The following is a 13,301-nucleotide window of genomic DNA, read 5'->3' as shown; positions in this document are numbered from 1 at the left end:
ATGCAGAGCGCATCCGTGTTTGTGTCTCATGTCAGTGAGAGCAGCGCTATGACACACACACACACACACACACACACACACACACACACACACACACACACACACACATCTGTTACAGACAGTCATGATGCTTGAATATTCCGTTTGTGAGATCAACTATTTTTGTTTGTTCTTCAAGTTTCGATATTTTTAGCTGCAGCTGTTTAATTAGTGTGCTGCACTTCAGCTGTTTGACAGTTTGCAGAATTACCACTGAGAGAGAGACGGCTGTGCTCAAGTTTCTGAAATACAGTTGAGCTCAAAATAATTTTTACCAAAATAAGCAAATCATACAAAATGCAAAAACAATGTTATTGTTTATTTAGTACTGACCCGAGCTAAAACAACCTAGAAGATGTTTACATATAGTCCACGAGAGAAAATAATAGTTGAATTTTACATAAGTTTATTTACACTTGATTCTACTGAGTTGTCACCTGAATGATCCACAGCTGTGTGTTTTGTTTAGTGATAGTTGTTCATGAGTCCCTTGTTTGTCCTGAACAGTTAAACTGCCTGCTGTTCATCAGAAATATCTGTTTTTTTGGTTTTCCAGCATTTTTGTGTATTTGAACCCTTTCCAACAATGACTGTATGATTTTGAGATGCATCTTTTCACACTGAGGACAACTGAGGGACTCATATGCAACTATTACAGAAGGTTCAAACACTCACTGATGCTCCAGAAGGAAAAAACATGCATTAAGAGCCGGGGGTGAAAACTTTTGAAAAGAATGAAGATGTGTACATTTTTCTTATTTTGCCTAAATATCATGTTTTTTTCATTTAGTACTGCCATTTCCCAGAAGACAAAATAAGCTTCAAATGATCTTCAAATTCCAAAAGTTTTCACCCCCGGCTCTTAATGCATGGTGTTTCCTTCTGGAGCATCAGTGAGTGTTTGAACCTTCTGTAATAGTTGCATATGAGTCCCTCAGTTGTCCTCAGTGTGAAAAGATGGATCTCAAAATCATACAGTCATTGTTGGAAAGGGTTCAAATACACAAAAATGCTGGAAAACCAAGGAATCTGTGGGAGCTGAAGGATTTTTCTGAAGAACAGCAGGCAGTTTAACTGTTCAGGACAAACAAGGGACTCATGAACAACTATCACTAAATTCAACTATTATTTTCTCTTGTGGACTATATGTAAACATGTAAATAAACAATAACATGCATTTTGTATGATCCCTCTTATTTTGGTAAAATAATGAGCATTTTGCAGATTCTGAAAGGAGGGATGTAAATTTTAGACCTCTCTTTTTTTTTTAAATAACCAGTGCAATGGTCCTCTGTTTACACTGTAACAGACGGATAAGGTTTTACAGTGGAGAGTAGGTCAAGAATTGTATTTTGCAAAAATAATAATAATAATAATAATAATGAACAATGCATTGAAAATTTAGCACATTTTCAGACAGATGCATCCAATGCTGGACTGTGTGGTTTGGTTTTAGATAAACCTCCTGATCCTGGTGTGGTCTAGAAGGGCCGTGGGTGACCCCTGTGTACAGATGGGTTGTTTTCTGGACGCCGGCCATCATATGTTTGTTGATGAGGAGACGGCGGTCTGAACGCTGCTGATGCTAATGACAGTCTGTCAGGACCAGAAGGTTTGATTTCTCTTGTGAAAAGACAGATTTTGGCCAATCAGCAGAAAATCTGTGCTGCTGTTTCAGGACAATTCAATCTGAACACTGCTGACTGCACACTAGAGCACCATCTCATGTGTTCCATTGGAAACATTTATCAGAATGACAATGATTGTGTTCAGACTGAGTTCCTCTGAGGTTTTATATATATATATATATAATTATTACATGATGTGCCAATTAATTAATCTCATATCTATTTAAGAGTGAGAAATTACCTCCCGGAAGATGATTTAAAGTCATTATTGTGTTAAATGAGAAAAGCATTGAACAAACTGTATTCTTCAACATCGCTTCAAAAATGATAATAAATGGGTATTAATTTTGTTTTGAAATAAATATTTAAATATTAAATACTCTAAATATAATATTAAAGTGCCAGTAGGTTGTGGTGAGTCATTGTCTTAATGAGTCATTGAATCATTCATTCAACTGATTTGTTCAAACCACTGATTCATTCAGTAACAGCGACTGTCTTTATGAATGAGTCACTGAATCACTGACTCACTTGATTCAGTCCAAACTCTAGATTCATTCAGTAACAGTGACTGTCTTTATGAATGAGTCACTGAATCACTGACTCACTTGATTCAATCCAAACTCTAGATTCATTCAGTAACAGTGACTGTCTTTATGAATGAGTCATTGAATCACTGACTCACTTGATTCAATCCAAACTGTAGATTCATTCAGTAACAGCAACTGTCTTTATGAATGAGTCATTGAATCACTGACTCACTTGATTCAGTCCAAACTCTAGATTCATTCAGTAACAGTGACTGTCTTTATGAATGAGTCATTGAATCACTGACTCACTTGATTCAATCCAAACTGTAGATTCATTCAGTAACAGCAACTGTCTTTATGAATGAGTCATTGAATCACTGACTCACTTGATTCAATCCAAACTGTAGATTCATTCAGTAACAGCAACTGTCTTTATGAATGAGTCACTGAATCACTGACTCACTTGATTCAATCCAAACTGTAGATCCATTCAGTAACAGTGACTGTCTTTATGAATGAGTCATTGAATCACTGACTCACTTGATTCAATCCAAACTGTAGATTCATTCAGTAACAGCAACTGTCTTTATGAATGAGTCATTGAATCACTGACTCACTTGATTCAATCCAAACTGTAGATTCATTCAGTAACAGCAACTGTCTTTATGAATGAGTCACTGAATCACTGACTCACTTGATTCAATCCAAACTGTAGATCCATTCAGTAACAGTGACTGTCTTTATGAATGAGTCACTGAATCACTGACTCACTTGATTCAATCCAAACTGTAGATTCATTCAGTAACAGCAACTGTCTTTATGAATGAGTCACTGAATCACTGACTCACTTGATTCAATCCAAACTGTAGATCCATTCAGTAACAGCAACTGTCTTTATGAATGAGTCACTGAATCACTGACTCACTTGATTCAATCCAAACTCTAGATTCATTCAGTAACAGTGACTGTCTTTATGAATGAGTCATTGAATCACTGACTCACTTGATTCAGTCCAAACTCTAGATTCATTCAGTAACAGTGACTGTCTTTATGAATGAGTCATTGAATCACTGACTCACTTGATTCAATCCAAACTGTAGATTCATTCAGTAACAGCAACTGTCTTTATGAATGAGTCATTGAATCACTGACTCACTTGATTCAATCCAAACTGTAGATTCATTCAGTAACAGCAACTGTCTTTATGAATGAGTCATTGAATCACTGACTCACTTGATTCAATCCAAACTGTAGATTCATTCAGTAACAGCAACTGTCTTTATGAATGAGTCACTGAATCACTGACTCACTTGATTCAATCCAAACTGTAGATCCATTCAGTAACAGTGACTGTCTTTATGAATGAGTCACTGAATCACTGACTCACTTGATTCAATCCAAACTGTAGATTCATTCAGTAACAGCAACTGTCTTTATGAATGAGTCACTGAATCACTGACTCACTTGATTCAATCCAAACTGTAGATCCATTCAGTAACAGCAACTGTCTTTATGAATGAGTCACTGAATCACTGACTCACTTGATTCAATCCAAACTGTAGATTCATTCAGTAACAGTGACTGTCTTTATGAATGAGTCATTGAATCACTGACTCACTTGATTCAGTCCAAACTCTAGATTCATTCAGTAACAGTGACTGTCTTTATGAATGAGTCATTGAATCACTGACTCACTTGATTCAATCCAAACTGTAGATTCATTCAGTAACAGCAACTGTCTTTATGAATGAGTCATTGAATCACTGACTCACTTGATTCAATCCAAACTGTAGATTCATTCAGTAACAGCAACTGTCTTTATGAATGAGTCACTGAATCACTGACTCACTTGATTCAATCCAAACTGTAGATCCATTCAGTAACAGCGACTGTCTTTATGAATGAGTCACTGAATCACTGATTCACTTGATTCATCCAAACTGTAGATTCATTCAATAACAGTAACTGTCTTTATGAATGAGTCACTGAATCACTGACTCACTTGATTCATCCAAACTGTAGATTCATTCAATAACAGTAACTGTCTTTATGAATGAGTCACTGAATCACTGATTCACTTGATTCATCCAAACTGTAGATTCATTCAATAACAGTAACTGTCTTTATGAATGAGTCACTGAATCACTGACTCACTTGATTCATCCAAACTGTAGATTCATTCAGTAACAGTAACTGTCTTTATGAATGAGTCACTGAATCACTGACTCACTTGATTCATTTAAAACTAGATTCTTTCAGTAACAATAATTGTCTTTATGAATGAGTCACTGAATCATCTGATTAATTCAAAACTCTAGATTCATTCAGTAACGAATCATCACTGTATGTTGATCTGAAACAAACAAGAGTTCTGCTTTGCTTTAGTTGGAACTGTTTTGATTTGTGAAATTGATCAAAAATAGACCATATTAACAATATTCTGACTCAATTGCAACACAAAATGAACTTCTGGTTTCTAGAGCTGTTGTATAAAATCACATTTGCAGTGGTGCAGATATTGGAAAAAACAGCACTCTTGCTGGTGTGATATAAATACAGTTGAGGTCAAAAGTTTACATCCCCCTTTCAGAATCTGCAAAATGTTAATTATTTCACCAAAACAAGAGGGATCATACAAAATGCATTTTATTTTATATTTAGTGCTGACCTGAATAAGATATCAGATTCACATAAAAGACGTTTACGTATAGTTCAAACACTCACTGATGCTCAGAACGGAAAAAACATGCATTAGGAGCTGAATTTGAAGATCAGAGTAATGTCTTCTGTAGCTTCTGAAGGGCAGCACTAAATGGGAAAAAAAAGATATTTAGGCAAAATAATTAATTCTGTTCAAAGGTTTACACCCCTGCCTCTTTTAACGCATTGTGTTTCCATCGTTTAAGAGGGTGAATTGCGTTTTGTTTTTTTTGTCCTTCAATTTTTGGCTCAAATAACTGCATTCTGCATCATGTTCCTATCAGACACTGCATCCGTGTGAGATGATGAACAGATACATTAATTTCGCAAACATAATGCATTAAATCAGCAGGTCTAATTTTAATGGTGAGATGCTGATGTGATGTTTGTGTGTGTTTGCAGCCTTACAATGCTACTGTCACCGGTGCCCGAACCACACGTGTGCCACGGACGGCCTGTGTTACGTGTCCATCACTAAATCGGGCAGCGTCACCACGCAGCAGAGCTGGTGCATCAGCGAGAACGAGCTGATCCCACGCGACCGGCCCTTCGTCTGCGCGCCCTCCGCCAAACACGACACCGGCATCTACCCCATGTGCTGCGACACGGACTGGTGCAACAAGAACCCTGACCTCTCCTCATTCCCAGGTCAGTATGTGCCCCTGCATGTGTGTGTGTTCAATAAAGACGCTTCACGCCGCGCCTCGTCTGGTTCAAAAGTGTGAGGTTGCAATATCAGCTCATGAGTGTTTTCAGAGTCTCAAAGTGGCTCGTTTGTTTCTCCACATGAACTCATCTCAGTTCCTGCTTTAAAATGTGCATTTATTTGAGAACACAACACACAGCAGCCTTCATCACAAACACTATGAGAAGAATTTATAAACCAGTTCGTAAACCAGACGCTTTAAGAGCTCCTGTAGCTTTCTTCAAAATAAAAATATGATGGTTTACTGTTTGAGAACAAAGAAATTAAGAATTATAATACACTGTAAAAAAAAAAAAATCCGTAAAATTTATGGTAAAAAACTGGCAGCTGTGGTTGCCAGAATTTTACCATAAAAATACGGTAGCAATGTTTTACATTTTAAGGTTTTCACTTAAATTTACAGGTAAATGCCGTAATTTCACACTAAAAACCATAACTCATATAATGTTAATGTACCAACTTTTTGAAGCACTGACATCTGTTTTGTACCTTTGTAATACAATGATAACCACCAAAAGCAGGTAGAGATGATGACAACATCACATGATGAACCAAAGCCCATCGTATGGAGGTTTTAAATAATAAGGTATATAGAAGGTGCACAGTGTCATTCACACAAACACTAAACACCATCATGGTAACACACATAAAACTGAAATAATGCAAAAACATTAATTTAACAATATTAGATATAACATACAACACTAATGTACAAAACTGGCAAGAAAAAAAACTAAGATGAAGTTATTTTAACAAAAAAACATCAAATAAAAAAATGAAATACAGGGAATTCTGGGAATGTCTACGGTTATTCACTGTAAATTCTATGTTCTTTTTCACTTCCAAAAACGGTATACTACCGTAAAATTAAATGCAATGTCCAACACAGTTTTTTACCGTATATAGAAGGGGAACTTACCGTTAACCTTTTCACAGGTTTTTACCGTAGCATTTTTACAATTTTTTACCGTTAAATTCACTGTCATTTTTTACAGTGTATTAGTATTGTCATTTTACTGTTGTATTGTAAAGTAAAATTAATTCGTTTTTCTATGTTGTTGTTTTTTTGTGACTCTGGACCACAAAACCAGTCATAAGGGTCCATTTTTTGAAATTGAGATTTATAGATCATCTGAAAGCTTAAAAATTAAGTTAGGATAGGATCATATTTGGTTTGAGATTTGAACAATCTGAGGGTGCAAAAAAATCTAAATATTGAGAAAATCATCTCTAAAGTTGTCCAAATGAAATTCTTGGCAATGCATATTACTAAAAAAGTTTTGATATATTTACAATAATAATCCACTCTATATATATTTATGGAACATGATCTTAATATCCTAAAGATTTCTGTCATAAAAGAAAATCGATAATTTTGACCCATACAATGTATGTTTGGATATCGCTACAAATATACCTGAGCTTCTTAAGAATAGTAACATTTTTTATTTAGTAGTGATAATAGCAATAACAATGAATAACTACTGTTATTAATATTTTATTATTATTAGTTTTTGTTGTTACTTAATAAAAACCCAACTATGGAATAATAATAATAATACATAATAATACAAATAGATAAAATAAAACAACAATAATACGAATTACTATTTTATAGTCTGACTGATAGAATTTAGCCAGATGATGTGCATTTTTAAAAAAATATTGCATTTTAATTTGTAAATTTTATCTGAAATGCACATTACTAATAAAAAATGAAGTTTTGATATATTTACAGTAGGAAATTTACAAAATACTTTCATGGAACATGATCTTTACTTAATATCCTAATGATTTTTGGCATAAAAGAAAAATCTATCATTGTGACCCACACGATGTATTGTTGGCTATTGCTACAAATATACCCCAGTGACTTAAGACTGGTTTTGTGCTCTAATAAAATAAAAAAACAAACAGATAAACTAAACAACAACAATAATAATTATCATTTATTAGTCAGACTGAAAATTTTGCCAGGTTGTGCATTTTTTGTATATTGCGTTTAAATTCGTAAATTTCCATCAGAATTTTTTTTTTTTTTATTCTAGTCAAACATTCCTAATATTCATTAGTATCGTTCCTGAAACAGCTTTAAAAACTTGTGTTTCAGACTAAAGGTTTTCAAGCATTAGTTCATCTAGTAGTGCTCATTTTGTCATCAGATGTGTGCAACTAAAAAACGAGTTTAGTGTCCAGACTCATACTGCAGATCAGTTTTTTAAATGTATAGAATTAACATGTTAATGTTCACATCCCCAATGACTGTCTTTTTCTAGAATGAGTAGCTTGAAGATGCTGTCATCAGATGTGCTTTGAACATGACTCTCCTGCTGGACTGTGAAAGCCTGCAGTGCATCTGTTATTAAACCGTGATGTTGACGTCTCGCATAAACCCCGGAGAAAAGAAGCAGAGCCACAGGACTCACAAATGTGCTCCGGATGATCGTAATCTGAAGAAGCGCTGCTCTAAACACAGGAGCGCAGATGCCGTCTCTCATAACCTCTGCTTACTGTCCTCCGCCTTCATTCTGCTCGCAGATTTTTGGGTTTTCATCTAATTGTTGTCTTATGCTGGATGTAATGGAAATCCGCTGGAGATGACTCAGACTGTGCGTGTTTGCTGTTTTCAGGAACGCCGTGTCCTGGAATGCGTCTAGACGCTGGTCTATGGGATCGTCTAAACTGAAAAATGAAATGATAGGGTTATGAGGCTTCAGAGGAAATGCTCAGCACTGACTCGTGTGTTTCAGTGAAACCAAACGCGCTGGGATCTTAGTCAAAAAACTGCATAAGAAAGATCTGTTGTGTGTCTTCAGTTGAAATGTCACCTGAGCCGCTGAATGATTGACACACAGCGACTCAGACACAGAACGTGTTTGTTAGATTGACTGCAGTTCACTCTTCTCTCTGAACACACTTCCTCCATCTGCAGATCTCTCATCTAGAATAAACATTGGTATTCATTTGTTGATAAGAGCAGGCCTCAGTCAACTGTCTGCACTGCAAAAAATGCTTTTCTTAGATTTTTTTGTCTTGTTTCCAGCTAGAATATAAAAAATTCTCAAATCAAGAAGGACGAGTAAAAATTTTCAGAAAAAAACACATCAAAATTAAGTGTGTTTTTGCTCGGAACAAGTAAAATAATCTGCCAATGGGGTCAGAAAAATAATCTTGTTTTGTTTAAAATTTAGATTTTTTTTTTTACCCGCATTGGCAGATTATTTGGCTTGTTCTAAGCAAAAACTCACTTCATTTTGACTTTTTTTTTTTTCCCTTAAAGCAAGGAAATAATTTTTATTTAGAAAATCCTTGATTTAAGATTTTTTTGATATTTTGGCTGGAAACAAGGCAAGAAAATCATAAGAAAAGCATTTTGTTTTCTCAAAATGAGTTTTTTTCTCCTACACTGAGCCATAAATCTCCACTTCAGTAGCACTTACACACACCACACTGAGCATTTTTATTCCTGTCTATATCCTGGAGATTTTTACTGAGGGATTTGTTTGTGTATATACAGTAATTAGCTTGATTTTATAAGACATTTTATTTTCCCAAAAATTAAAAAATATTTATTGTTTTCTGTCTGTTTTAATTTTTTTCTTAATTTTGAAGTGACAAAATGAGATCCTCTGTAAAAACATTTGAATCTAACATCAAAAACAAATTAAACAAGAAATATGAAATGGATTTCATCCAGTTTTTAGATTTTTGTTCTAGAGATGTATGCAAAGTAGCTCATATTTCATTAAATAATGGATCATTTTAGAAAAAATACCAAAAATGTCTGCAATTATTAATGTAATCAATCCTATGGATAATGGATAACTATTAGTTAATTTGTTTACCCTATTCACCTGCAGTGTCTCACCTTAAAGGAGCAAAGGACATTTATACCTGGTGAACAGATGAATTTAACGGCTAAATATCACATATGTTTCACAGTCAGCTGAATTGAGACAAATATAGTGTTTATATGAAAATACTGATCTTTTTTGACCTTCTGTGCATCTGGTGTTCATACTGTAGTTCGTCTGAAATATACACTGCAAAAAATGCTTTTCTTACTTAAATAGCCAAAATATCTAAAAATTCTCAAAAAAAAAAATATTAATTTCAAACAGAAAACAAGCTTCTTACCCCATTGGCAGATTTATGGCTTGTTTCAAGCAAAAACACACTTAATTCTGACCATTTTTTTTTTCTTTCTGAAAACAAGACATTTTTTACTCGTCTAGAAAATCCTTCTTGATTTTAAGAATTTTTAGATATTTTGGCTGGAAACAAGACTAAGAATATAAGAAAAGCATTTTTTTGCAGCGTAAGACACTTACACTCAGAAAGCATATTGACATATTGTGTTCCCTTCAGTTTATTCCTTAAAGTTTGTTTATTTGGTCTTAAAAAGGTCTTTAAAAGTCATGCATTTACCTTCATGAAGCCTGTAGTAAAAGCAACATTATTTAATCAATTTTCAGTGCACCGCTGAAGTTTTTTGTAATGCACTCTTCAGGCAAGCGTCTAAAGTGTTCCTGGTGTTTTGTTCCGGTTCAGTGCCGACGCAGAAGCCGCCGGTGTTGGGGCCCGTAGCGTTCGCGGCCCTGATCGCGGGGCCCGTGTGTGTGGTGTGCTTCCTGATGGTCACCGTCTTCTACATCTGCCACAGCCGCTCCGTCATCCACCACCGCGTGCCTAATGAGGAAGACCCGTCCATGGACCACCCCTTCATCACGGTGGGAACCACGCTCAAAGACCTGATCTACGACATGACCACCTCCGGCTCCGGCTCCGGTACGACGCACACATCCGTCTATATATCTATCTGTCAAACTTTCAGCTTTTAATACTAAACTATTTCAGATTGAAACTGTTCATCTCTTTAACCCCTTAACTGTCCCCGCTCCCTCTGATGCCCAAGTTCACCATTTTACAAATAAATCCTAGTCTAATCATGACAAACTAGAGATCGTTGGAAAGGTCTACGTCTCCTAAATTTTTTTTGTGTGTTACAAATTATGTAGGAAAAATAATAGATACATTTATGACAAGAGAGCACTTCAAAAATCGACTTCATAACAGGATTTCTGACCTTTGTCACACTTTAGAAATCATAAGAAATGATATATCAGTCAAAAACTTAAATGACTTAAATGGCAAAATTCATCCTTTGAAAGCCATTTTAAAATCAGACATTGCATTAACATGGACAATGTACAGTACTTCAAAATCTCATTACTAAATGTTTTTGTTTTTGTTCATCAATTATAAAAATTTAAGTTTGAATTCTTCATTTTCACGTCTATAAGTTAAAACTTTTTATACGTTCTGGTTCCGCTTTCTTAAGCCAACTTAAAGTTTGTCTTGACAACCTTTTTTTAATCTAGTTAGCTTTTAATGTTTTTAGTTTAGGTTTTCAATTAGTTTAAGTCATGTTTTTTCACCTTAAACATTTCCATTTAGTTTTTTCTTCAATTTTAATAGATTCTTACTTAAAATGAGTAGTTTTAGTCCATCATGTGAATGTTTATCTTTTTTAAATATTTCTGTTTATCTTTTAAGTTAAAATTTTAGTTTTAGTACTTTTAGATTTGCATGTAGTCAGTTAACTAAAAGGGTGTTTAAGTTTTATTTTTTTATCTAAGATTTATTTTATTTTATTCAACTTTTCAGCTTTTAGTTTAATATTTTGAAAAAGATTTTATTTTTGTTTTTGCTGCATTTTTTCAGCACTTGATGTGCCACTGCTAATGTAACAATCTAAAACTAAAATGAATAAAAAATATTTTACAACAACAAAAACTAATAAAAATGACAAAAAACTAAATTACTGCAACTTCAAAAATAACATTATTTTTTGTAATTTTTAAAAAAATAATTTGTATTAATTTTAGCTTTAGTTTGTTACCAAGTTACATAAATAAAAGCAAAAAAATTTGCCTAGATGAAATAAAATGAGTTTTAAGTTTGTATTATTTCATTTAATTTTTTCCCCATATTTTTTTAGTTGTATTTAGCTGTAATAAACCTGAACATGAATGCTGTAAATGTGACTTTTCATCTTGTAGTCGGTGTATAGTTGGCGTGATCTGTGTTTCAGGTTCGGAGTCGCGTCTGATTGACGAGAAACGTTTCAGGAGATTCCTGTTATTCTTGCTTTATTTACACGCTTTTCATTTCATATAATGATGTGTTTGTCTTTGTCTCTATTATGCGAGTGTTTGTGTTTGCGTCTGCGTGTCTGCTCTTCTCTTTGTCTGTGTGTGTTTGTGTTTCGGCATCGTGGCACGACAGGCTGCCGGTGTAAAGTGCCACTTATCCTACTGGCACGTCTGCAAGACGTTACAAATACAGGGTGTGTGTGCACCAACACCAATGTTTGGCACGAAAATTTGGTTTGATTTTACATGCAAAAAAAAAAAAACAGCAGTGAGGCTTACTGAAAATATAAAAGTCACTGTTAAAGCTGATATTGCCCAATAGAAGATTAATAGTTTAAAAGTTTAATAGTTTTGCTTTTTGGCAACACTTTACAATAAAGGTTCCGTTTGTTAACTATATTTAACGTATTAACTTACAGTGAACAGTATGCTTGTTACTGCATTTAGAAAACCTTTAGTTAATAAAACAGCAGTTCATCAGCAGTTCATATCAACTAAGATTCATTAAATTACATCAAAAGCTGACTTTAAGCTGTGTGTGACAGAACTAGCTGATCTGCACTAACATCAGTCCTAAAGTCCGAATCAGACGCATGTGAACTAAAGCCAGAGCCAAACAAAGACGTGAAGGTCACACACTCCAGATATCTTGAGTGTGTCTTGTGTCTGATGAAGGATGAGTTCACTTCCAGAACTAAAATGTACAGATAATTTACCCCCTTGTCATCCAAGATGTTCATGTCTTTCTTTCTTCAGTCGTAAATAAATAGTTTTTTGAGGAAAACATTTCAAGAATGTTCTCCATATAGTGGACTTCTATGGTGCCCTGAGTCTTCCAGCCGAGGAAGAAGAGTCTTATCTAGCCAAAAAAAACTCAACATTTTTATACTTTTTAACCTCAAACGCTCATCTTGTCTAGCTCTGTGTGAACTGTGTATTCTGGTTCAAGACAGGGTTAGGGTATGTCCAAAAACATCTTATTTTCTCCTCCAACTTTAAAATCCTCCTACATCGCTGCAGAAGTACCGACCCAGTGTTTACAAATTAAACATGCAAAGAAGATCAAATGCCCTTTTCAAAAAAAAAAATGAAAGAGAAAAAAAGAGAAAACAGTAATGTAGGACGATTTTGAAGTTGAAGAAGAAAATGAGATGTTTTTCTATATACCCTAACTGTCTTGAACTGGAGTACACAGAGTTCACATGTGCATCACAGAGCTAGACCAGATGAACATTTGAGGGTAACAAGTATATAAATTGTAAACGTTTTTAGAAGATAACCAATCGTTTCGCTAGATAAGACTCTTCTTCCTCGGCTGGGATCGTTTAGAGTCCTTTGAAGCTGCATTTAAACTGCATTTTGGAAGTTCAAACTCAGGGCACCATAGAAGTCCACTATATGGAGAACATTCCTGAAATGTTCTATGTTTTATGACTGAAGAAAGAAAGACATGAACATCTTGGATGATAAATTATCTGTTAATTTTTGTTCTAGAAGTGAACTTCTCCTTTAAACATGGCCAACATTAGAAATCTCTGAATAT

The 13,301-nt window shown here is 34.6% G+C and overlaps 1 protein-coding gene across 1 annotated transcript in view; it reads left to right on the top strand.

Annotated features, from left to right (window-relative positions):
* The window catches only part of tgfbr1b (transforming growth factor, beta receptor 1 b), a 79,067-nt gene that overhangs the window by 26,506 nt on the left and 39,260 nt on the right, over positions 1 to 13,301 (top strand). The window contains exons 2-3 of the mRNA XM_073830351.1: positions 5,300 to 5,545; positions 10,155 to 10,391. Coding sequence (XP_073686452.1) covers positions 5,300 to 5,545; positions 10,155 to 10,391 — 483 coding nt within the window. The remainder of the gene's footprint in view (positions 1 to 5,299; positions 5,546 to 10,154; positions 10,392 to 13,301) is intronic.

Source organism: Garra rufa, chromosome 24, assembly GCF_049309525.1.
Source record: "Garra rufa chromosome 24, GarRuf1.0, whole genome shotgun sequence".
NCBI classification, from domain to species: Eukaryota; Metazoa; Chordata; class Actinopteri; order Cypriniformes; family Cyprinidae; genus Garra; species Garra rufa.
Note: the sequence above shows the minus strand (reverse complement) of the source record. Positions and strands in the feature narration are given on the sequence as shown.